Below are 25,342 nucleotides of genomic sequence, written 5' to 3'. Positions count from 1 at the left end.
GGATAGTGAGAATGTTTACTTATAAGTGAGCACTCATTACACAACTTGCTATGAATGTACAAAGGTTGCAGCAGAAACTTGATTAGTACTTGCAAATCATGAAAACTAAAATTGGACCATTTACTGAAAATAAAAAAGAAAAACAACTACATATACCCTCTTAATTAGTCCACACAAGTTTAGATTTGATGGCCAGGAGTTTTGTTTGCCATTTATAATGTGAAGACTGGGAATAAATCATTCCAGCTACTGTTGGGATGGGATCCTTTACAGAGTTTGAAGGAGTATGATCCCTGATAATGTTCAAATATCAGCTCCTTTCAAACCAAGGCTTCCCTTCATTGATTGTTTAGACTGAAGCCTGGAAAGGGACCTTTTGCAAATCACAAACAGGAAAAAAAAAGTATTTGGGATAAAGGAAGGAAAAGACAGTTATATCTATACCAGTCGAGCCAAGAGTCAACACTCTTAGCAGTCGTCTTAGAACTAAGAGGTGCAGGATATTTTTAATTGCATAGCCTGTCACTGAGCTTCCTTGTGCAGCTCAGAATTAGGAATTCTTCTCTGTCTTTAGGAATTTTGTGGAACCCAAGTCACTAAGCACTAGGCTGGTAGTTTAAGGATGCCCAAATTGCCCCCAATAGACTGGCTATATGCTTTGTGCTGTCAGTGGGAATGGTATAAGAAGATATTACAGATATGAAGTACCTGTGCACATATAAAGATATGTATATGTACGTGCACGCGCGTGCGCGCGCACACACACACAAGTAACATAGATACTGGCTCTCTTACCCAATTCCTGATCTGTTGGATAGCCGTGGAGATCCTGACTGTGGTTTCCCCAGTCCTCCTGTGAATACTCCTCCATAGTGCTGCCATCTGACTCCAGCTCCTGGTACAAGCCACTACTGTTAATAAGTACAGGCTGGCAGGGCTGAGCATCCCATCCTCCCTGACCAAACACCTGTTCCAACTGTTCAAATGTGTAACTGCTCTTTCTTTTCCCAACACCATGTTCTTTCACCCGACTGTAACACCTGCGAAGGGTCTAAGACACAAAGTCTTTTGTTATTCCTTTAAAGCTGTACTTCCTCTTCCAGGTACGGACCACAGATATTAATTACTATTAGACAGACACAGACAGACAAACACAGACACATTGTTACAGGAATGCTAGATTTTAAATTCATGATTATATTAGAAAAAAAATACTAATTTAGCATTTACTCAAACATGTTATAATTCAAACAATTACTTTGCAATTAATTATCCATTAAACAACAAGAAACATTACAACATTATTGCATGTGTCCCATACACGTATTTGTACACCCCCACCCCCATTTTAAAAGAGTAAGAAAAAAAAAAAAAGGAAAACAAGAAATACCAGCCAGCCAATAGGATGCACACCTGCCACAGAAAAGAAAGAGCTGCTATTTGTGCCCAGAATTTGGAAAAAGTGAGGGGAGGGAGGACAGAAAGAAGAATTTCCCAAAGCAAAGAATATAATCTTCCTTACCCTTGATTAAGAAGGAATACAGGGTAAAAACAATTGCCTAAACAAATCAGCTGGTAAAACTTGTTCCTTACATAGTCCATAATCTTTACTAACTCACTCTGTCTTTGGGGAAGTTGCTAAAATTTAAAAGACATCAAATCAATAATGCTACAGATTCCCAGTCTCAAACACCAATTATCAAGAAACAATACCCTAATACCTACATCTAAAAATTAGCCAGTGATAATACTAGTCTATTCTACCAACTCAAACTGCCAGCCAAACACACCAACAAATGAAGCCAATAATTTCCTTTTGGGGGGGAAGTGAGGTGAAAGGGTGTTATTTCACTTCTTTTTCGTGGCACACAGCAAATATCATTATGCAAATCCACAGATACAACCTGGACAGTTTTATTATCTTGCACAACCCTTCAACTTGCTTCGTGGTCTTCTAACGCATATTTCTGATGATTTCTTTCCTTAGTTTCATGGTACATCTTATGCTATCTTACACAACACTTCAAAAGATAAATCAAGGACTTAGTCCCAAATTTAGTTTAATTACATCGTTCTCTGTCCCATCGCTGCCTCCTTTTGTTCCTTCAGCTCTCCTCTCTACTTTACTGGGTTTACTCTGAGGATTTTCGTGACAGACAAGACCCTTTTTCTCTGGTGGCTCCAAATACTTTCTAACTCAGCTGTGCCAAACCAGTTCACCTCAGGCTTACTTTACACACATTAGCCAGACTATAAATTTCTCCTGAATGTGCGATGACTCTCCGTAAGCCAATATGTCCTCTATTCTCGGCAAACAAAAACAACTCTGAATAATCTTTATCAGGCCTCCTCGGAAGTTCAGTACCTTTAAATCGCAGCTGATAAACTACAGGAAGACACTCTGTCAAATACTTTGCAGATCTGTCCCTCGAGGTCAGAAATCCAGATGGGCAAAAGGAATAATAAACATAAGACACGGATGATGATCTCCCTCTGACACAAGCAGAGGAGTGACAAGAGTCACCCCGTCCTAAAACCAGCCAGCCTATCCCCTGCGTAAAGCACCTGCCTCATTCCCCCCTTCTGGAGATTTCTTCTGGTGCCTCAAATGATGCCTTAAAGAAGTTAGGTTTCTGCCACACTTTAATTAGTGTTCCTTCTCTCTCTTCGTAAAGGAGAGTCACAAGTACATAACACACAACTTTCTGGAACAAATCAGAGATGAACCTGGGCAACGTGTGATGAGCAACCCTTCCAATGGAAGGAGACAAATGCCTGCAGCAGATCTCATCTGACTTGCTACACACTCCCCTTCCCGGTGCCCTCTGCCCTCCCCCCAGGGACTGGGATTTGAATTGCAAACATCTCCTATTTATTTTTATCTCACAATGTCTACTCTCTGCCCTCCAAGAGCACCCCAGCCACTCTTCTCAGCTCCTCCAAGGACCGTAAATGGAGAGTCCCAGCCATGTCCCTGTCACCCTTCCAAGGCCATAAATGGAGATGGAAACCATGCCACTGCTCACTACTTACTGGCTGCCTAGAGAAAGGCATTCAGCACACAAAAGAGCCCAACTGGATCTGTCACGGAGGGTTATTTCAGAAGTCAGGGAATAAAACTAACATTCCTTTGAAGGAAGGGGCCACACTTAGGACGTGACCTAGGCATAAGCAAAGCGACCAATCTTTGACACTATATATGGTGGGAAAACACAGAAAAGATTTACTTTCTTTTAAACCACCGAATCGAGCTTAAAATTTCACTTGGCTTGTGTAATTATGAATAAGGAAACTAGAAGTATCTAAGGGTTCTAGATATGGAAGAATAGTCAGATGATATATTTTATATTTCATCAGAAAAGCCTAACAGATCTTGCCACCTCTTACTTTGTAGTGTACTTTTGAAATGCACTTTAATAGTGCAATATGCTGATCTGTAAAATATCTATTAGGGGTCTGAATGCAAAATGTTTGGTAACTCCTAAATCCATATGATAGGTATCTGATGTATTGAAAGATTTCCAAATTGATTTTAACTCTCTCAGGACATAAATATACAAAAGACGTATCTTCTGGGTTCAGTAAAGACCACAGATACAAGGAGAGGCTGTTTAAATAGCACATATCAACTAAGAAAAAGAAGCAAGAACTTAAACATCAGCTTGACTGCTACTATAAGAAACACAGATTTAGATAAACGAGAGGGACTTTAGAAATGGATAAAAAGGACATATGGAGACCTTCCAATTCTTATCATCCATCATAAATCAGAAAAGGTTACACTTTCCACACTCTACATGATTAACCAAAGCATATAATTAAGTGATTGTGTGTCTCTGTCAACAGTCCTAAATAAACCAACTTAACACCTACTGTAAATCTTAGATTAAGATAATGCTCTGGAATCTAGGAAAAATGAAGTCTTGCCTCCCATTTTGGACAGCTGTACCAAACCCAACAAGAACCTCAATTCAGCTTCCTTGGAGAACCATTTCCTGTTCAACACAAAAACCTTGTTTCTCTTCCTTCTTCCTTTACCTCACTCATCTTAGAAATTTATAGTCACTTAGCTCTAGCATTTTTTTAAAAATTAAGATCTCAGAGGGGAAAGAATTTGCTTAAAATTATTAAAGACTATTCTAGTCACAGTGAAGAAGAACACTTTCCTTATTGTTAGGAATGTCCATGGCAAATCAGTATTACTGTCTCCTCCCTGGGACAAGAGCTATGAGATAATACTATATCCTGAGTGAAGTTATAAGGATAGAGGTCAGGAGAAGTCAAAAAAATCTGAACAGAAGAACTAAAACACAGGAAACAACCTGACCAGGTGGTCAGATCAGAGAAGTCCAAAGGTATTTGATGTGGAAGAAATGCCAAGTGAATGCTTGGTAAATCCACCGTGCCAAGTGTTCAATGACCAGGAAAGGAAAAGTACCACAGGAAAGACGTGAAAGACGTCCCATTACCAAAGCAGGGAGAAAAATCAGATGGCTGACAACTGACAATTTATAGACAGAGGGAAAGTTTTGCCAAAGTTTAAGATTACAGTGAAAGAAAATGAGAGAATAAAGATGACATTCATTGTGGATGAATGTAAGGGGAGTCTGGAGGTAGGGGATGGGGCAGGTAAACAAAGGCAGGAGTTTTAGATTGGCAGGATTGGGGGTTTAACGGCAGCAATGCAGAGAAAGACCCAGGGTTACAGTACACGTAACATTAAATACAGTGCACAATGCAGCTATCTTGCCAAAGTAAGTAAATCCAGTATTGGGTTGTATAAGCAGAGGAATCACATGTAAGCTATGAAGGTGGCTCTTCCTCTCTATTCAGCACCGGTGAGGCCACAGCTGGAGCACAGCATTCAGTTCTGGGCATCGAACCAGCTACAAGAGAGGGAAATTGTAGAGTTCAGAAAAGGGCAAATAAAATAATGAAAGGCTTGGAAAATAAGATCTTTAAGTAGGGCCAGTGGTTTCATCAAAGCCCTTCCTGACATTATATAAGCTACTTTGGGGGTAAAAATAAGGTTTCTTTTGTTTCAGTGTCCTCCAATCCCTCCTTCGACTTTCAAGAAGTGGGAAGAATAGAATTCTTCCCTGGTATGGCAAAGTAGGAAGCAAGCTAAATAAATCATACGAGCATATGCCAACCAATTCTGCTACTGGCTCAATCATTTTCTCAAAATTTGCCCCATTTCATACAATCATAAAATCATCACCCTGACAAAACCACTGTTCTAACAGAACTGTCTATCAATGGAACAGGGTATATAACAGGGGGGAACAGAAATAAGGCATAATTGCCATATAAACGTGTTGTTTAGAAAACACCGGCATGATCAGTCTAAGATGTCAGATGAAAATAGTCATACTGCAGGGAGGACAGCTCAGTTACAACAGCAGGAAACGGTGTTATAAGAAAAAACAAGCAGTGAAACAGATTTTCAAATGTAGTTGTCAAACTGGCCATACTAGAAATGGCTTACATATTATAGTTTATCTTAACCCTCTGCCAACTAAATATGATAAATTTAAAATTCTTTAACCCAAATGATTGAATAAAGAATACACTTATTTGCAAACAAAGTCTTAAAAATCACATATTATATTCCGCAAGAGATAGGGGAAATTATACTGGGAGCACATCTCCAGTGACTATTTATAAAAGTGTTAAGAACAGTACCTCAGCCTAAGCAATGTGTACTGCAAAGCAAAAGAAGCCTTTGTGAAATAGATCTATCCTCTTCCTTTAAACTAAAGCTACTGCTTTACTGTGTTGCAATTAGTTGCTCTTAGTTAACTGAGGCAACAGAACAATACTGAGTTTATTTCAGTATCTCTAAGAAAGACTCAAAATTTCTTAAATTAGTTTTATTTTCTGTGAGCACAAAGGCAGGGCAAAAAAAAAAAACCCTGAAATGGCAGACAACTGTAAAAACATTTCTGCACAGTAAGAGGGATATTAAGGACATAGTATAAATTACTATATATATTTTTGGCACAGAGCTGTAACTAATGATGAGGTAAAATCATCTTAAGGTAAAATCCATCTGGGGCCAGTAGAAGCTTTACTACCTACTTTCTTAGGTTTTCTGTACATTAAAATTTGGCAAACTAACCTGCCAATCACCTAATCCTTTAAAACCAACCAATCAAAAACCCCAACAGAAGAAAACCAAAACCAAAAACACAGCACTTGTTTCACACTCCCCGGTTCTTAGTGCTACAGAAGTTTTGGCAAGTGAGAAATCTTTTTATTCTTAAGATTTCCTTTTCCTTTTCCACTCCAGAGAAGAGGTTCTTAACTTTTTTGAGTCCTGGATTCCCTCCCCAGAAGAATACACATACAAAACTGTCCCACACAATGTCAAGGGGAACATGGACTCTCTGAAGAGCTCATAAAAGAACCTTCGGTTAAGAAACTCTGCTCTATGCCACGTGGTTGTTTCTTCCATAAAAAAATATAATAGATATTAGTCAGAAACCCTAAAATGAGGTAGACTTAGTCTGTGTCATAGGTTTTACAAGAGAGTCTGGAGACTGGGGCCAGTTCAAGAATAATTTCTCCAGTTTCCTCAGTATCCTGCTCATTTAGATAAAGCAGCATTAATATTTCCTTTAAGAGGTAAATTAGCAAAATTCCCATTTCTTGAAAGAAACAATTTCTATCAGTAAAAGCATACAAGGATATCAACTTACTCTTCACAAAAATATAGCGCTTTTTTTCTACCTGCTGGGGAAGAAATCTTTTTCTGAAGTGGCAATTAAACAATAATAAATGATTCATAACATGTTGATCACCTGTTCCAGTTGTATCACATAGTACTTGATCATTCACTATCTGATTAACTTATCAATAGAGATGCTAGATAAATTACCTAAGGTAACAACTTAGGGAAATGCACACACCTAGAAACAAGTATAGGAAAGTAAGTCTTGACTACCTTCCTTAGTGGATAATGGCTAAGCCTTAACATTTCCCCATTTTAACACTGCCTGAAGACTAAAGGGACTCAAAGGAATAGGCAATGTCTACACTAATTCAATCCTTAACTCAATGGGATCAAAATCTGATCCATTATTCCACTGAAACTGTCATGGTCAGCAATGCCTTCTTAATTACTAAGAACAATGGTCCTCAAACCTTGTCCTTAACTCATTTGACTTTCCTGCAGCACTTAATACTATTCATTACCTATCTGTGTCACCATCCTTGCCAAGTGCCTCTTTTGCAAAACTTTCTGTAATATACTGATTCACAGAGAGTGGGTGGAGCTGCCCAATGCTCTGATACCAAACCAGGTTCCAACCTCCGAAACATTACAGAAGTTTTGAATGGAAAAGAACTTTAGAGATCATCTAGGTCTAATTAACAAATGAGGAGCCAAGGTCCCAAGACAAGTTAAATATTCCTTCAAAAGGGATCTGGCATATAAAAATTACCAAATGCCACTCACAAAATGTTACTGTATCCTAAGAAAGCTATTCCACTAGATTGTAAATTCCATGAGGCAGGGGTTATGTCTGCCTAGTTCGCTGCTTCCCAGAGCCCAGAAGAGTGCCTATCACATAAGGATTGTTCAATATATATTTATTAAATGAATTGAGGTAATTTTAAAGTAGTAAATCACTACCAAGAAGATCAAAATTTTTTTAGCAAAGAAAATCAGGAAACTCATTGGTTAACCACAACGATGGATTATATTTATAAAAATCAATAAATCCAAGGTAGGTAGGACTCCTAAAACCTTTTGAAAAAAGCAGGAGCCCTAAAGGGTATAAAACAGATACAGCTATAATTAGCAAAGCAAATTAATTTCTTTGTAACAAAGGAAGACTAACAGCAGAGGGCAAGGCTATTTTTAAATATCTACCATGTTACACTTTCTTTGGGGGGGCGGGGCGGGATTACCTGCCAAACGGAGCTCTGTAACCCTGTCCAAATTGTATTTCTTATGCCTTACAAATTAAATAAATAACATATTCAAGAATATAATATTCTTTGACAGTAGTTCTGTCAAAGGTAGAAAAGGAAAAAAGACTCAGTTGCTTCCTGGATTTTAACAGGGTCAGACAGAAGAATGACCACCAGAAACCAAGAGCTCCTGCCTCTCCGGAGCCTTAGTCTTTGCGGGGAACTGACCAGGATTGAATTCTATCAGCTGCACTTCATCCCGAATCTGCCTATCAACGACTCACTTTTATGTCTATTAACTGGTCAGTATGTCTTCATGAGGGAGAAATACTTGCACAGAACAAATCATTCAGGAAGTTTTGTTCTCAGTGAGTATCAACTCCTAAGCTTTCTAGCTTCCTCCATGCTAGGAGCTGAGGGTCTTAATCCATTCAGATTATGAAGAAAAAAGCCCTCAAGGAGGACAATACTAATTGTCAGAACCAAATACCTTTCGTTGGCTCAAGGAACTATATTCATATGGCCATAAAGCTTTTAACTCTACTCTGTATATAAATCATGCAGATACTCATACAAAATCTCATATTGGCAGCAATACTAGATAAGCTATACCGAGTATGTATGGTCATGTTTAAGGGCTTCTTTGGGACACAAGAATCCTTCTAGACATCTTCAAGGGCTTCTCCATTTAGAACAAGACAGGTAAAAAAAATTAGGGTTTACTGAACTACTTAACTATTTCAGACATAAGCAGCAGGTAGTTAGTCATCAAACATAGTCAGATAACACTATGTATCTAGAACTTCCCACCTAAAAGGGAAAAGAAATCAGTTGTTTGGTAAAGCACTGACTTGGATTAGAGGTTATTTTCATCTGACCTCCTGTATTACCTCTGACGTTGCTACATTAGCATCTCTGTTGAATCTTTTCTCAGTACTTCCCATCCCACGGCACCACCTAGAAGTAGTATTCGGATGATATTAAAATGGTAACTTTTATTAGTATGTGAGAACTAGAAAACACACTCAAGAGAATTACCTAAAATATATCTAGGATAGCAGTGAGGGCCATTCATCTTTAAAGTCCTGCCATACAAACACCGTGCATCACGCACTGGCTGTTCTGTGATCAGCGGTGTCTACAGGTTAGGCACCACACGTGCACACATGCACACACATCCCAAAAATCCTCACAGACCTTTATCATTACAACATCGTATGGCTTCCCAAACACAAAGGTACTTTTCTTATACTCATGAGACCAATGTTTATGCAGAGCAGGCTAACCCCTGAAACAGGTCACTCGATTCCTTTCATATGGTGACCATGTGATTCTCTGTTTTGTAGCTATTGTGTTACTAAAAACTATCATCTATGATGCAAAGATAACTTACAATACAGACTTTTTTCCCATTAGTAAGTTTTATGTATTTGGTTGTGAAAAAAAGTAATTTGGACATCTAAGACAAAATCATCTAAAAAGTAAGGTTATTAGAAATCCTCCATCAAGATATCTGGGTACAAGCATTAAGTCAAGATTCAGTCGACTGTTAAAACCTGGTAAATATTAAATTACTTCAAAAGGGTTTTTAAAAATTTTTTTTCACATTTACATGGTATAAACTATAGGTCATAAATGCATGAAAAGAATACATCTTCATATCCTGACATATAAACTTTCTATGAAAAATCTGAAAATTAGCCTGTTTTAAGTTTATGCACCTGTCCTTGGGCAACCTGAACTTATTTAGGAAGTTGTTAGAAAGAAATTCAGGTAATCATAACACTTTTTATAGCTCATTTGGTAGCATTTTTACATTTTACCCTTACCTTTATGAGGACTGCTAAAAGCAATCACCATATGAAAAAATGTCTGTACCTTCTACAAAAATCAAAACATTTCCACAGGTGGCTCAATGTCCCATGCAATGAAAGTCAACCATAACTACCATTTTCTCAGTGCCTACCATGTGCTGAGATTTGGGGTAAGCAGTTTACATTTATTATTTCTAATTTTTACAGTAATGCTAAAAGAGAGGGGTCCCAGGAAACAGAGGCTGAGGAGACCGTGCAGGAGGTTTACAGCGGAGGGCTCTTCAGAACAGCACTTGTGAGCAAACGAGGAGCAGGACGGGGCAGAGAGAGGAGCTGAAGGAACTCACAGTTGCAGCAGAGGCCTCGGTTAATCCTAAAGTGAAGTATGGAAGCTGGATGACCCTTCAGAGTTGCCCTGAATTGAGGCAAGGAGGCTGTACCTTTGTATTTCAGCACTGACCAATCACTGGGTCCAGGACGCCACTGGAGAGGGAGCCTAACCTTGGGCAACGGGAAATTCCTGGGAGGAATCCAACCAGAAGCCGTCACCAGTCAGCGCTCCAGGCAGCTGGTGGAGACGCACCAGTGTCTCATTCCTGGAGGAGGGGTCCGGGCAGTGTATTACATATCACAGAAGATATGTGATGCATCGCTATTTAACAGAAAAGAGAACTAAAAGAAAGGTAAGAGCTTATGTGAGGTCACTATCAGAGTGTCCTTAATGCAAATTCATCTTAGCTTTCCAAACTAGGACCTGGTATGCGTCTCTCCTGCAGACATTGAAAAGTACAGAAAGTCACTGTATTTACCTTTTTGCCATGGTTGCCGGGAAGTTCATAGCTCATTTTACTATTTAGCTGAAGTAACCATATTTACCTGGGTTACTGCTATACTCCCTGTACTCTGATTTCTCACGTTCTGATTCTATTTTTAGCTTTCTTCATATGCATATTCCCTTCTTTGTATATCTGTATTATACAAGACAGTCTGTCTCATCCTCATCATCTCTAAGAAGAGTATCCAAATCATTTACACATCAGGTGAACAATGGCAGGCATAAAATAATGGACACTCTGTGGCCTCCTTTGGTAAGCCACATCCTTACCCACTTTTACCTTCAAAAAGTAATTCTACTTTGTAAATGTTTCTCCTTCTATAATGTCAAACTTACTTCCTTTAAGAGGAGTTGGTAGTCCAATAAATACCATCACGTATATAAAGGCTTGAATGAATGACTGAATGAGCCTTCTACAATAAAAGTCTTATGTTTCAACACTTGTTTTAAATTCTTCCTTGGGACTTCCAAATCAATGTTTCTCACTGTGTTTACAATCTTAGGACACCATGAATTATCTGCAAGAATTTTTTAAATTTGTGTTTTCATTTCTATGACAAGAAACATGTATGAGCACAATGATGTCCATCTGGGTGTTGCTATGTGATTTTGGTATTTTTGGCATTTATGACTTTATGATTTCATTGTTGCCAAAATATTAGTTCAACTGTCAAATTTTAATAAAGGTGGTCTGATAATTCACAAGGTGACAGTATAATCAAGTGGTTAAGAGCATGGAGTCAGACTCCTTAGTCTGGCTTCACCACCTGCTAGCTTTGTGACATTACACAAATTAATCTCTCTCTGCCTCAATTTCTCCATCTGTAAAGTGGAGCTAATAACAGTACCTCCATCATAGATTTGTTGTGTTAAATGAAAAACTTCAAGCACAGCATTTAAAACAGTGTTTGCTTAATAGCTTGTACTCAGTAAATGTTAACTATTTGTTATTATTACAAAAATGATAGTCACACCATTTGGAGACCAAGGTGCCTTATGTAAAGGTCAGTTCAAGTAGAGAAAAAGTAGCAGCGAAGTTTTATCACTAAGCACATGGTAAGAATAACAAACTTAAAAGAACCTTACTGTAGCAGTCAGTATCAGAACCTTGTTTGGAAAAGCAAGTAAGTCTCAGCTAAATTACACCATCCAATATTAAAAGAATGCTCACTTGATTTTTCTTCTTTTTTAGTTTTATTAGTACTTAAAATATTTTATAAAGTTGTTTTTGCTTAATAACATGTGAAATCTATAAGTAAAAGTTTATACTTAGATTTAGGTTTGTTACACGTTAAGTAACATTGTTATACAAACATGTTTTTGCCACACATTATTCAAGTTTCATAAACACCTGGCTTTGTCATCACAGCTTCAACTTTTCACTCATATTTATTCTTTTATAGTTAAAAGCCAATCATTTAACCATTTTCAAAGGTTTATAGTCTTAGCAAGAATATGGTGACTAACACACTGATATATAAACAAGGGAGAAAAAAGGAATCCTAACTACCCATCCAGAGTGAGGATTTGGCCTCACTCACTGGGCAACCTGTTTGCAAGAAGCAGGTGGCAGGCATGAATCAAATAAGAAGTATGAATGACCTATATATTTTCTTGGAGTTCAATAAAACAAAAAGCATGTAGACCTCTCATTTTTGGTGCATGGAAATTTTACTGGAATTAAAATCAGATTCACCACTTCTTGAAAAATAACATTTCACAGATATGTAGTTATGCTACAGTGGAGAAGGTAAAATTCTTCCCTTGCTTTTTTCTCTTAATTTTGTAATGTGGTTTACGTAATTTATATTAAAAATATTTTATATTGTTCTAAAATTGGCACAACTCTGATTTCTCAAGTCCAACTATTAACCATGTTTCCTAATTTGTACAAAAGAGAAGGAACATTACCTATTTCTGCTGAAAACTGTACCTTCAGGACCAGCACAGACGTGCTTATTATCTAATGACTGCATGAATACCAACAATATGGCACTTTGCTGCTTGGAGGGGTAAAAGTGACAACTGAACATATCACAATAAGAAGGCGTAATATGAAATCATGTAAATCATTCTTAATAAAGCCAAGGCAAATGAATTTCTATTTCTTATGCATAATGAAAGGTAGAGAGCTCAAACTTTCTAAGGTCAATGAGGCTGATATAAAGGAATATCATATTTGAGTGGTTTTCTAATTGTGTTGTTTTGAATTAACATATTTAAAATATACTGTTTTCTACCAGAATATAAGCTCTTTGAAGACAGGTGGGGTTTTTTTCAGTTTTATTCATTGAAGTATTCCCAGTACCTGGCACCCAGAAGTGGCTCAATAGATTTTCGCTAAATGAATGAATAAATGAAAACTCCTTAAGACTGTATGTGGCAGTTGAGAGGTCAAATATAAGGTCAAGGTACTTTTTGACCTACCACACTCTTCTTTCTAAATCATAAACCAGCTCTATCCATTTAGAGAAAAGTATTTGTAAATTTTAAATAATAATGATAAAAGCAGGTTTTGGTAGATATGAACTTTATTCTGGTTTTATTAATATCAAGTACAAACATAATTGACTTTTTGGATAAATGAAGTAATCTGAAGGTAGATAGTAGAGAAACAACATTGTGAGTTTCAAAAATTCAGGCTATTACAACAAAGTCATCTTACACAGGCTGAGAAAATGCAACTAGAAAACATATCTAGGTAAATAACTTCCATTCTATCGTATGACTTTATACTGAATGAAGTATTATTTGGTAGCTCAAAAAATGTAATTTATGAATACAGCCAAGAACACATATATAAAAATAAGATGATGGCTGTTATTCCTAAGATGTCTGAGAATAAACACAGGTCTGTATTTTACTAAGAAATAACACCACATCCCACCCACTAAGTGACAAGGTAACACTCACTTGATTGGTGCCAAGAAAAAAAAGTATTTCCATTGGCTCTCAAGGACTCTCTCAACTACGAATAGGTAAGAATTATACAGATTTAAATACATGCCTTATTCCAATATGAAGACATTTTTCAATTATTCAGAACAATAGGGGGGAGACGCCACATAGATTACAACCCCAGATAATTTGTAACATATGCAGCACACGAGGTACAGAGTCATTAAGCATTCATTTTGAACACTGAAGGGAGTTATTGCAATGGTAAACAGCAGGCAGAAGAACACATTGCATAATCCCCACAACAGAAATAAAATTAAAGACTACCTAATAATCAATGGGCAATCCTAACAATTGTCTAAAATCTAGAGCTTTTTATGGTACTGGTCTTTGTTTTTGAAACTCAAGAAGTTTTTTCTCCCATTTTTTTTTTTTTTTAACGTTTTGTGAACATTACACAGATAAAACCATCCAAAGGGTAGGGGACGGGGGACTGCTATTCTACCTCATCCTAGTGATATGAGCAGACTTCAGAGTGCCTGCATGACAATTAACATTTGAAATTTTAGATCTGAATCAAGAGAGGCTGTATATAGCCTGGATGTAACACAGACAGGACTGCCCTAAAACAGTGTTTTAGTTGGATCTCATTGGGTTCTAGAACCAACTCTAGGGAATTCCCTGGCGGTCCAGTGGTTAGGACTCCGCGCTTCCACTGCAGGGGGCACAGGTTTGATCCCTGGTCGGGGAACTAAGATCCCGCATGCCATGCAGCAAGGCTAAAAAAAAAAAAGAACCAACTCTTAAAACTTAGGCTATGAGGTACTGTGATGATCTCTGAGGACTTCAACTAAGAATCCTCTGGGTAAGTTGGTAGAGAAGCACAGAGTGAGTTGTGTGCCAGGTTAAGATCTAATAAATCCGATAAATTAGAATCTTCAGATTCTCCGAAACAGCTCCACTGATTTTGGTATATCTGAAATCTGTTCTCTCCTCTCCATTTTCACCGTCACTGCTTTATTTCACCTCCTGCCTAGCTCACTGCAAGCAGCCTCTAAATGGTCTCTGTGCTTCCACTCTCACCCTTTCCAATTCATTTCCCGCCTTACAGCCAGTTCTAGAACCTAAGATGAACCATGTCACTCCCCAGGTGAAAATTCTTTGATAATTTAGGATAAAGTCCAAACTCCTTAGCCCAGCATCTGATCTCGTGTTTATGTCTCCCGTCTCATTTCTTACTGCTTCCCACCTCCTTTCACCCTTTCCCTCAAACCCTAGGCTCTAGCAATCTAGAACTACACAGGATAAAATATTTCACCAGAATATCTGGGACATGACCTGTTCCAAATTAATGATGTTTCTGGAGTTTTGATACCTTAAGTCTAAAGTAGCACAATGATCTCTCAACTTGATCTCGCCTCATTCTCTTCCATTCCTCTTTTATCTAACTGCAGGTTCTGGCCCATTAGTACGTTGGGCAATCCATTTTAATGAGTTGTGGGCACCTTTCTAAACACCCCAAGTGGGAGATGAAGAGACAGCGTCCAGGGGAACAGGACCTGTTCTGGTGCAGAGGACCCAGGGCGGTGAGATGGTAGCTAGAGAGACAGGGGTGAATGGAGAACTGGTAGAGGTTAGAGGGGGTGGTGCAGGTGAGGGGCATTTGAAGACCCCCAGTTTGGGGGAGGGGGACTAGCTGAGCCCTGGGCACAGAGCAGACAAGTAATAATGGGGAGGTGTTACGCCCGCCCACCAGGTGTTGGCGCACATCAGTGGGGTCACATCAAGCAAACCTGGAGCATCCCTGGTCTACCCCATGCCCTCCCGGAATGTGTCACTGCGGCTGCAGGGCCTCCAGGAGAAAGACTCCGGACCCTACCTCTGTTCCGTGAACTTGCAAGACAGTCAAGGCACTGTTCGAGGTCACAGCAGCAAGACTTTAGAACTCAATGTGCTGGGTAAGTGAGAGGCACCCATGGGAGGTGGGGCAGGTCTCTCCCCCAAATGACTGAGTGTGAAGGTTGGGGGAGGGGCAAACAGAGTGACAGGGGGTCGGTGTGTGGGAGCGGGGGAGGGGGAGCCGCTGGCCCCCGGATGTGAGTGTTTAACCTGTCTCCCCTCCCCCAGTTCCTCCAGCTCCTCTGTCCTGCCGCCTCCGGGGCGTGCCCCACGTGGGGACCAACGTGACCCTGCGCTGCCAGTCCCCAAGGAGTAAGCCCGCTGCCCAATACCAGTGGGTGCGCTCGCCCCCATCCTCCCAGGTCTTCTTTGCACCTGTTTTAGGTGAGGGACCTTCCGGAGACACTGAGAGTGCGGCTGGGGTGGAGGAAAGATGACGTACCAGAGGGGCCGGGGTGCCAGGGGAGGCAATGCTGAAAAGCACTGGCGGGGAGGAGGAGGAGGGTGTGGGGAGGGGCTGGAGAAAGAGGCCCTGCCAGGTGCGGGCACGTGCTGCAGACTTAACGTTACTCAGGAGGCGCTGGGGCTAGAAGATCTGCGTTCAAATAGGGTGGAACATACCAGAGTGTACTGCACAGTTAAGTATAGTGTCATTATGTGGGTTAAATAAGTTAGTATTTGTAAAGCACTAAGAACAGTGGATGACACATAGTAAATGCTATATAAGCATTATTATTTTGTGAAATTTGTTTCAGTTATACATATACATGTATATATTTATGCACATATATGTATGTTGTGTGAGTACTAGGCCACAGGGTAAAATATATTTCTTCTTGTTGTATGTTCAAAAAGATACATAGCTTTGCTTTTTCTTTCTAGTATATAAATTAAGGAATTAGATAGATAATGGATATTTGCATAACTGCAATTCAAACTATAAAAAAGTTATTTATCAAAACATATAAATTTCTAGAATTGGTATGTCCGCGGTTATCCCAAAACTATCGGCTCCACCCTTTGACAAGGTCCTTGATGACACCACCAAACAGTCATTCATGGTGTCTACAGCAATACCCTCATGAGCTATGGCAAACTGTTCTTCAACTGAAAGGCATGACTTTCTAAATAACTGATCACTTAAAATTTTTGGAACTGCATTATTTGGATGCTTCCAACTTTGGATTCTTGGACAAAATAGATTTTACTGTATCTGCAGTTTGCACCATTCTAGGCCATGCTGCCTCTGGGCTTTTACCCCAACTAGTGATCCATCTCTACTCCCTTCTGCCCAATTTAGTCCCCCCTCACCTTCGCGATCCACTTCCTGAAAGCCTAAATTGACATGCCCTTCCTGTGTGTGCCTGCAGCACCATGAGCCTAATGTCCACACAACACCCGGGCCGTGGTCACAGTACTGGCGCTTTAGCAGCCTGACTCCTGCCCTGGAAGGCGGACGCCTTGGCAGTAAATGGTACACTGCTGTATTTCCAGGGCCTCCCACAGGAGGCACTCGAGTATCTGCTGGTGAATAATAAAAAAAAATGAAGTCCTTATTTCAGACCTTAGTATTTAAAGAAACCCTGTGATGAATCTGTCAGATGAGTCTGATGATAGGGAATGGGTAAGATTTCCAAAGCCTCCCCCAGGTGCTTGGACTTCAGCCAAGAGTTAAGCTCCACCCCTCTCTCCTGTTTCCTATGGGCAGTGCAATTCAAGGGCCCAGGCCCTCTACATCTGCCAAGAAGGATATCGAAAAGATGCTCAAAGTTCTAAAGCAGTGGTCTTTAATTGTGGTACCTATATGCCTTTTTTAATGACTGATCAAGGCACCTTAAACCTTAGGAACTCCTGTCATTCTCAGTCTTGCATGTATTTTTTAGGCATGAAGCTTGGCTGCTGAATTTAGAATAGCCAAAGGAATATAGGTTAGTGATATTGTTTACTTTAAATGTAAGTGGAATACTGTCTGATCATCAGCATTTTCAAGGTACATTTGATAAAACCTATAGATAAGAATTGGGGTGAATCTTTCAGATTCAGAGTACATTATTCAATAAATTTTACAGCCAATTCTCATCTTATTCATCTTATACTAGATTTAATATGTCCTATATCCTGTTAATTCCCCATAAACTTTCAAACATATGATGAAAAAATTTTAATGTCAGCTTTAAAATGTTCAAGAGAGTGCACGGATTTCAAAACTCTTTGGGGAGTACATAAGCAAAAAAGTTTGAACACCATTATTCCAAAGCTGTTCTGGCCAATATAATTGCCACTAGCTAGCCACATATGGCTATTTAAATTTAAATTAATTAAAATTGAGATTAAAAATTTGGTTTCACAGGCACATTTCAAGTGTTCAATCACCACCTGTGGCCAGTGGCTACTGCACAGTGGCTGCTGGAGAGTGTAGATACGGAACACTCAAATCACCACAGAAGGTTCTATTGGACAGCTCTGCCCTAGAGAACCAAGAATATGACATGGTTTGCCCCAGCCAACTGAGGTTATAATACTTTATTCCTTACAGGAAAAGTTCCTCTTCCTATGATGGTGGACCATATCTCTTGACTTCTATCGAGGTTCCTCCTACTCAGGGGAAAGAGACAGGGAGGGCAAGAAGAAGAAACTTGGAGCTCCTTTTGGAGGTTTGAGTGTGTAGCCAAGAGAATCCTTTCATAAAATAAAGACTTCTTTAATATTCTGAATAATAACTTTTTATCTACATTGTTCAATATGGTAGCCACTAGCAACCACATGTAGTTATTTATAATTTAAAATTTAATTAATTAAAATGAAATATAATTAAAAATTCAGTTCCTCAAGCACACTAGCCACATTCCAAAAGCTCAACAGCCACATGTGGCTTGTGGCTATCACACCGAACTGCAGCAGATACAGAACATTTCCATCATTACAGAAAGTTTTATTGAACTACACTGTTTTGTACTATGGGTTTTCTAATTTTTTTTCCTTTTATATATCCTCTTTTTTAAAAAATTTTTAAAATATATCCTCTTAATGAAGGATCCAGAATATTTCACTCCACTCTTCAGTAGACTTCCCAAAACGCCAGGAAATAAACTCAGATGCCTGCCTGTTCATGCACAGTTTTAACATGTGCTTACTAGATCCCTTACCTCCAAAACTGAAAGCCTGAATATAAATGTATGGCTAGGAGTCTAGGATGGTCTATTCTTTTAGGATACATATCAAGGCTTTGTCAGATTCACAAGCAGACAAAAACACTGGAACACACAAGCTTTCAGGTGGCAACGGCTTTAGAACAACAGAAATGGAAGGAGACAAATCTCACTAAATCTTACGAACTCTTTGAGTGGTATACCGTATTTCTGGAAAATCTTTCAACGATAATGCAGAAGGAAAGTCTTGTCTGCAAACACCAGAGGAGAGTCCTCAGAGATCCATAGAGTCTTAAAATGCTTAAACAGGGACAATGGTATCTTTGGGCTCCAAGTTATCTTTGCCCTATTGGTTCTCACAGACAAATAATGACAAGTCTTGATAGCTAAAATGAAGACCACATATACTATACTGTGATTTGTCTGCTAAAGTACAATATTTGTTCCAAAGATATGATGAATTATGATGAATAGATCTAAGCAAAGTCCCTAAAAGATTAATCATCTTGCTTGCTAGGCAGAAGACTCCCTACCACTTTTAAATTTACCTGATGAGCAACCAGCATTGATCCAGCAAAGACAAGTTTTTTAGGTCATACAATCACCTTGCATTTCACCTTGAGGGAGAGCTAAAAGTACACATCTGTTTCAAAGACATAAAGCCAACCCTCAAGAGGCAAATTTTTGGAGAACACCCAAAAATATGGGACTTGAGAATGGGTTTTGCAGTGCATCAGATTGACTGACTGAAGTGTGAATACAGCATCTGGCTCAGAAGTGAATGCTTTCATGAATTCCAAGTCTAGATAGGTCTTTCAACTACTACAGTATGGACTGTGCTGAGATCTCTCCCTCCTTTGCAGTTATCACACTTATTGTCTGCTTTTGTCACTCGACACTCAATCAAGTACTGCACTGCATACTATCCCCTGTGTTGTCTTGTACAGCTTTGTAACTTTGGATGTGTGTTTACAGACTTCAACTGCACTGTTAAGCTCTGGGACTGTATATTACAGTTCTTTTCTTCGTCCTAACACCTAGCAGACAGTAAACACTCAAGTATTTGGCGAATGGAGATATGAAGACAAGGTCTACAGAAAAAAACAGAAAACCACCTATTTGTTTATCTGACTCCAAAATTAGGCTGAAATTGCTAGCAGACTAATTTTCTTCTGGCAAACAAACAAAAAGCAACAAAACTTCAGAACCAAACAATAACATGTGTAGCAAGGCAGTCTCAAACACATCCATTTATCCAAATGGCTGAACAAATACCAATAACAGGACATGTCAGACTTCAAAATGAAAGTCTTTGCAGCAATAAAAAAAATGTCTATATCTGACTTTAAGTTAAAATTCTGTGTGCTTAGAAATATACATATTCGCTTGGAGAGTATTTAAAAATAGTACTTTGGTAGCAAAATCCAAGAGTCATTAATTCAATTTCAATATTTAAAACTTTAATACTTTCACTGTATAGATAAGAGGACTGAGGCAGTCCAGAGAAGGGAAGTGACGTGCTTTAAGGTTACTCAGGAAGGTGGTCTGCGAAGAGGCCGGGATAGGACTCAGCTTGCTGTTGCCTTCATGTGATGAGGTGAAGGCCGCTACATCAATATATTGAAACTATGATTAAGGGAAAGTTTCAGGGAAAAACTGAAGTTACTATGTATCATGCTTCCTTTCAAATTTATAAGAAATTATTTACTGAGTCTTCATAATTGAATTTTGATAGATATTTAAATACATTTGACCAGAAATGTAACTGACGCACATGGTGTTCCTTCCCTGGTAGCCTCTGACATGAGTTCACACTTAAGTGAGCTACATTAGCCTATACAAGATGTTTTTCCAGGTCCATATCTTACTGCACTACTTTGTTTCTGTTTTGCAAACTCTAAAGCAAAAAGGATTACTGAATTTCTTTTTGCAGTTATCATTAACACGATAAAGTGAAAGAGATTTCTGAATTACTTGTTCTAAATTGGCATTTCTGAAACTAGGATAGAAAGATTTGTTTCAGGGGTTTGGGATTCTCTGAGAATTTTCTAAAGTTGTGCTTTTATTTTCATAAATGTAATCTGGAGTACTTGGACATCCACATCATAATTGTGTAAAGCTATGATTTCAGTGACTATGTGTCCTTCTATGCTTAAGATTACATTCATATTAAGCCTCTTAAAGGGACAGAGCTTAGTTTTTAATGCAGTTTTTTCAAACTGGGTTTCAAAGTCTATGTTTTGGGGTTAAAGTTTGAGTAACACTGCTCTAGATTTCTATACTTTCCAAAATTCTCCTTCTAGATTTTATTTGGTGAACTTAACAAATATGTATCCAGTGCCTACTATGTGCTAGACACTGGAAATACGGTTGTGAATAAGAGAGACCAGAACTTGTCCTTACGGAGCTTATAATTCCGGCAGGAAAGACCTACATTGTTAATGAAGAAGTCTGGTTCCTTGGTTGACTTAAGGAGTAGAGCACTTAAAAAAGAAAACAAAAAACAGTTAGCTACCCTCCTTGCCAACTGCTGCTGTGGATCAGAGAACCCATCACCATCATCTATATAGTCTCAAAATAGTCTAAGAGCTTGAGGTCAATTTGATCTTATCTGTTTGCAGACAGATAAGACGATCCTCTTTTTAAAATTCTTCAGAGACACTCAATCTCCTTTCCTTGCTTTAGGTTATGTTTCTCATAACCAGACAAAGATGCAACCCAACTAAAGATTTCCTGGTTATTTGAGAAACAATTTTATAATCAGTTAGATTTATAAGCAGTGAGTTTTGGATAAGACACTCTTTCCTTTTGATTGGGAAATTTCTATGGACAAAAATCAATAAAGCTAAAACAATTATAAATACCTAAAGTGCACTTAACTCAAGAAAAGTTCATGGATAGATGCTAAACAGTACAATGCAAAAACTCTCCCCCAAATTTAACCTTGAACAGAACAACAAATGAGATTCAGAGAACAGTGGCTACTATTAGCTACTACTTTAATCCTACCTATAAACTATCACTTTAATGACATCCTTGTTCAAAAAAGGCGGGCGGGGTGGTGGGGGGAGACGGAACCCAGAGGTACATGTTATCAGGTAAACCAATTTAATTTTGTAATTGAGAAATGGGTGTCAAATTCCCTGAACAATAGTTAATAGGTTTGAAATATCTTGGTTTCTGGACCAAATTTTCTAAGCAACAATGTCCTCAGATGAACACTACTTAAGCCAAGATCTCTGGAACTTTGGAGCAATCTCCTTCTCTAGTGTGAGTATGACAGTTCTTACTGGGTTTCTACCCCCCAAGGAGTTCCCAAAAAAGTGTCATCCCTGCCAGAAAAGAAGCACACAGATACTATAACTCTGAACAAGAAGGAGTTCCGTGAAAACTGGGAGAAAGAATCCTACCAGAATCTTTTAGCAGACACTGTGAAGAGGGAACCAGCTTACCTAAAAAATAACTCCGTATCTGCCAAGACTACAAATCTGAACTCCTAGATTAAAAGTCAGTAGGAAGAGCAAAACGATAACCCGGTTGGAGGTGAAATTTCTAGCCCAAATTAAGCCTCTGTATTTAAACATTCAGGTACACAAGGATGGCCAGATGCACAGTGAGAGCTTTACTTGTCACCGCAGCCGGCACAACAGCTAAAGCAGGGGAAAACTGGCTTTCAAGAAGGAGTTTAGTCAGAAACATAGCAGGGCCTCAAACCAACCTAACTCTGCAGGCATCACACTCCAAATTCCAGACCAACTACCAGCCAGGCGAACTGTGTGCTCCTAACTCCACGAAAGCAATACACTATCTGGCTACAACCGAGCCTTTCCAATTCTCCAAAGCATCTCAAGACTTGGTCGCCCTTCGAGTTAGAAGCAAGCTCAAGTCGGAAGCAAGACGACTGACACAAAGGCCATCGTCCGAAGGCGCCCTTCGTACGGCTCTGCCCCTGCCACTCACTTGAAAATTCCTAAACTGGGGGCTCAGCGGCCCCGCTCTTCTACCCTTGCTCCGTCCCGCCCCGGCCGGTAAGCCTCTGCCTAGGAGCCCCCGGCCTGGAACAAAGCGAGGGGCCCCGGCGGTGGGGGCGAGAGGCGCGGGCAGCACGGGGACCGCCGCCCGCCGCACAATGAGCAACTACCAACTTCAGAGCGCGAGAACATCCTCAATTGGCAAGAAAGAGGGGCGGCGGCAGGCACGCCCAACTTCAAACTCAGGAAACCTACGGGCTGGCGGCCATCTGGAAAAAAGCCCCCTTCCCAGGGAGAGAAGAAAAAGGCGGAGGAGATGCGAATCGCCCACCGGGCCCCGGAGGGGAGCCCTGCGCTCAGACCGGCCCCCGCCCCCGAGGCCCGCTTCCCCGCCTTCTCTCTGCCTCTGGTTCGCTGCCCCAGGCCGGGCGGCCGGTTACCTTGATGCGCTCCCGGCACTGGGACGGGGTCCGCTCGTAGCCCAGCTCGGCCAGGGCCCGGGACACGCGCTCGTACATGGCTGGCCCGGGGGCCTTGCTGCCGAACACCGTGCCGGCTCCCTCCAGCTGCTGGTACCGCGCCTCCACCAGCCGCTCGTTGCCCCACACTGCGATGAGCGCGTTCGTCTCGGCCGGCGTCCACGACATGCCCCGGCAGGCGGCGGCGGCGGCTGCCGCAGCCCCGCCACCGCCGCCACCAGGGGAGAAGGAGACCGAGGACGAGGCGGCGCTGCGGCCCCCCAGCCCCAGCCCGAGACCCCCGGACGCCGCTGCCCCCGAGCCCGCCGCACTGCCCGGCCCGAGCGGGGAGGCACCCCGAGGCGTGGAAGGGTCGGACAGCGATGGATTTCCGTCGCTCAGGCCACCAGGAGAAGCTGGGGAGAGCACCTCCATCTTCGGGATTTTTAGCGGCGAGTTGGCGGGCAGCTCCGAGCCACAGGGCGCAGCCATCTTCCAAGCGGCCGCCGCTGCACCGCCCGGAAGTGACGCGCCCGCGCATCCGGCCGCCGCGGACTCCGGGGCTGCCCTCGGGCCTGGCCCTCCAGCGGGCGGACGGCTGCGGGCCCTGGCGGCCCCGCGGAGGCCGCCTGCCGCCCCAGGCCTCTCACCGCGAGCCCGGCCGCGCCGCGCGCTCCTCTCCCGGGGCGAGGGGCGGCGGTGAGGCGCGCCGAAGCCCCGAGCCGAAGAGTAGGGTGGGGGCATGAGGGCGCTGGTGTGAGGAACCGATTGAAGCCTTCCCACTTCCTCTCCAATCTCAGCCCCCGGGAGGAGGGGTGAGGCCCGCGAGGGGGCCCAGAGTTAAGGAGGACTTGACCATTTCGCTCGCTCGCTCGCCTCTCTCCCTCGGCTCTGCCGCTCCCCACTCGGAACTGGCCTCGGGGTGCAGAGGCTGACGTCCAGGGCGGAGGCTGGGGAGCCCTGCGCAGGGCACAGCTAGGAAGGCGCCGAGGCTGCAGGGGGAGGCTTTCTGGGGAAGACTTTAAAAAGCATTTGGGGACCAGGGTTAGAGTTCCTGCGGCGTAGCTTTTCACGAAACCCAAGCGCATTATTTGAAGAGCAACTCTGATTCCAGTTCTGATCTATTTTCTAGTTAATCTGGGTGGGTGTGACGGTTTGTAGAATAGTTAGATGTCTTTATTGCGCTTGCACGGTTTGTCTACAACTTAAATAGGTAGGAACTCCCGAGCTCGGCAGAGAAGTTACTTTACAATACCATTCTCCATCCGCCCTAATTTGGAAGTTGCATGTTTTTCCCACAGTGTTTCATGCTCTCAAGTGTAAGGAGGCTAAAAAGAAGACTGTCAATTATGACAGCTCTTGTGACCTCCGGTAATTAGTGGTAACCACGCCTGAACCCTCCATAACATGCTGCAGTTAAATGAACATTAACACCCCAAGTCCAATACATCGCTGTAAGATATTTCAATATTCTTCAAAGCCAAAAATCTAATTGTTTATCTTGGATCTTTAACTTGAAGGCCTCAGCTGATTTTTTTGTTCAAATATGAATAACCTATTCAATGTTTTTTTAAATAGCAAATATATTTTAGGTTTAAAAAAAAAAAAAGAACTGAGGTCAGCTACATTTTAAACTCAGAATCACCCCAGAGAATGACATGGTTGTCATTGGAAAGACAAAGGAATAAGCAATAGAGATGAAGTAGAGGAGATAATTGTCTCCGTATGTCATATTAAAACGACACTGTAGTTTATGTTAGCAATATGAAGAAACATAAAGAAATTCCAACATTTATGCTATCTCTTCCTCTTTTTCTAAGAAAAAGATATAGTATAGTATATGTATAACTGATTCACTTTGCTGTATACCTAAAACTAACACAACAGTGTAAATCAACTATACTCCAATAAAAATTAAAAACAAAAAACAAAATTTTCACATCCTTCCAAAAATAAATAAATAAATAAAAGATATAGTCTAGCACCTCAGTTAAGTGTATGATTTCTAGAGTCAGAATACCTGGCTTCAAATTCCAATTCTGCAGCCTCAGCCAACTTATGTGCCTAGCCTCTTAGTGCCTTGGTTTCTTCATCTATAAATTGAAGATGACCTCAGAGTATTGTCATGAGAATAAATGAGTTAATACAGATAAAACCCTTAGAATGGTGCCTGGTTCACATAAACATGTATGAGCATTAGCTGTCATCTCACTTTGCCTGTACTCTCATTAATAGAATCTTCCCTTTGTCGCTTTCTCTCCACTTCTGGTTTTCAGTGTTCTCATTTCCAGTTCTCTTAAGGGCTCTAGTGGAAGCTCAAACACCTATCAAAGCAAAATTCACTATCATTCAGCCCAACAGTAAGTTTTTTAATGTCATAAGATGTATGAGAGGGAGTGAC

The 25,342-nt window shown here is 40.8% G+C and overlaps 2 protein-coding genes across 11 annotated transcripts in view; one reads left to right on the top strand and one right to left on the bottom strand.

The window, feature by feature from the left end:
* Window positions 1-23,733, bottom strand: part of MSANTD2 (Myb/SANT DNA binding domain containing 2) — a 28,799-nt gene extending 5,066 nt beyond the window's left edge. For 2 of the 8 annotated variants that reach the window (XM_036861193.1, XM_036861194.1), the window contains exon 1: window positions 22,924-23,733. In XM_036861193.1, the coding sequence (XP_036717088.1) occupies window positions 22,924-23,685 (762 nt within the window). In that variant the 5' untranslated portion in view covers window positions 23,686-23,733. Of the gene's footprint in view, window positions 1-795; window positions 4,887-8,807; window positions 9,621-10,078; window positions 10,142-22,923 lie in introns of those variants that run through there. The other 6 variants (XM_036861188.1, XM_036861189.1, XM_036861192.1 and 3 more) reach the window with 6 other exon arrangements.
* On the top strand, window positions 10,302-18,001 carry LOC118899447 (endothelial cell-selective adhesion molecule-like). Of its 3 annotated transcripts, none has more exons than XM_036861196.1 (4): window positions 10,304-10,414; window positions 15,221-15,422; window positions 15,592-15,747; window positions 17,900-18,001. In XM_036861196.1, the coding sequence occupies exons 1-4, from the start codon at window positions 10,376-10,378 to the stop codon at window positions 17,938-17,940; spliced, it is 438 nt and encodes a 145-aa protein (XP_036717091.1). In that variant the 5' UTR covers window positions 10,304-10,375; the 3' UTR covers window positions 17,941-18,001. The 3 variants fall into 3 exon arrangements, with proteins under 3 accessions (XP_036717090.1, XP_036717091.1, XP_036717092.1); XM_036861197.1 differs by lacking the exon at window positions 17,900-18,001 and adding an exon at window positions 17,247-17,281 and having other exon boundaries at window positions 10,305-10,414; XM_036861195.1 differs by lacking the exon at window positions 17,900-18,001 and having other exon boundaries at window positions 10,302-10,414; window positions 15,592-15,815.
* Window positions 23,734-25,342: the final 1,609 nt, after the last annotated feature.

The sequence above is a fragment of the Balaenoptera musculus genome, chromosome 8 (genome assembly GCF_009873245.2).
Source record: "Balaenoptera musculus isolate JJ_BM4_2016_0621 chromosome 8, mBalMus1.pri.v3, whole genome shotgun sequence".
Lineage (NCBI taxonomy): Eukaryota > Metazoa > Chordata > Mammalia > Artiodactyla > Balaenopteridae > Balaenoptera > Balaenoptera musculus.
The sequence above is the reverse complement of the archived record's forward strand: the minus strand, read 5'-3'. Positions and strand labels throughout refer to the sequence as shown.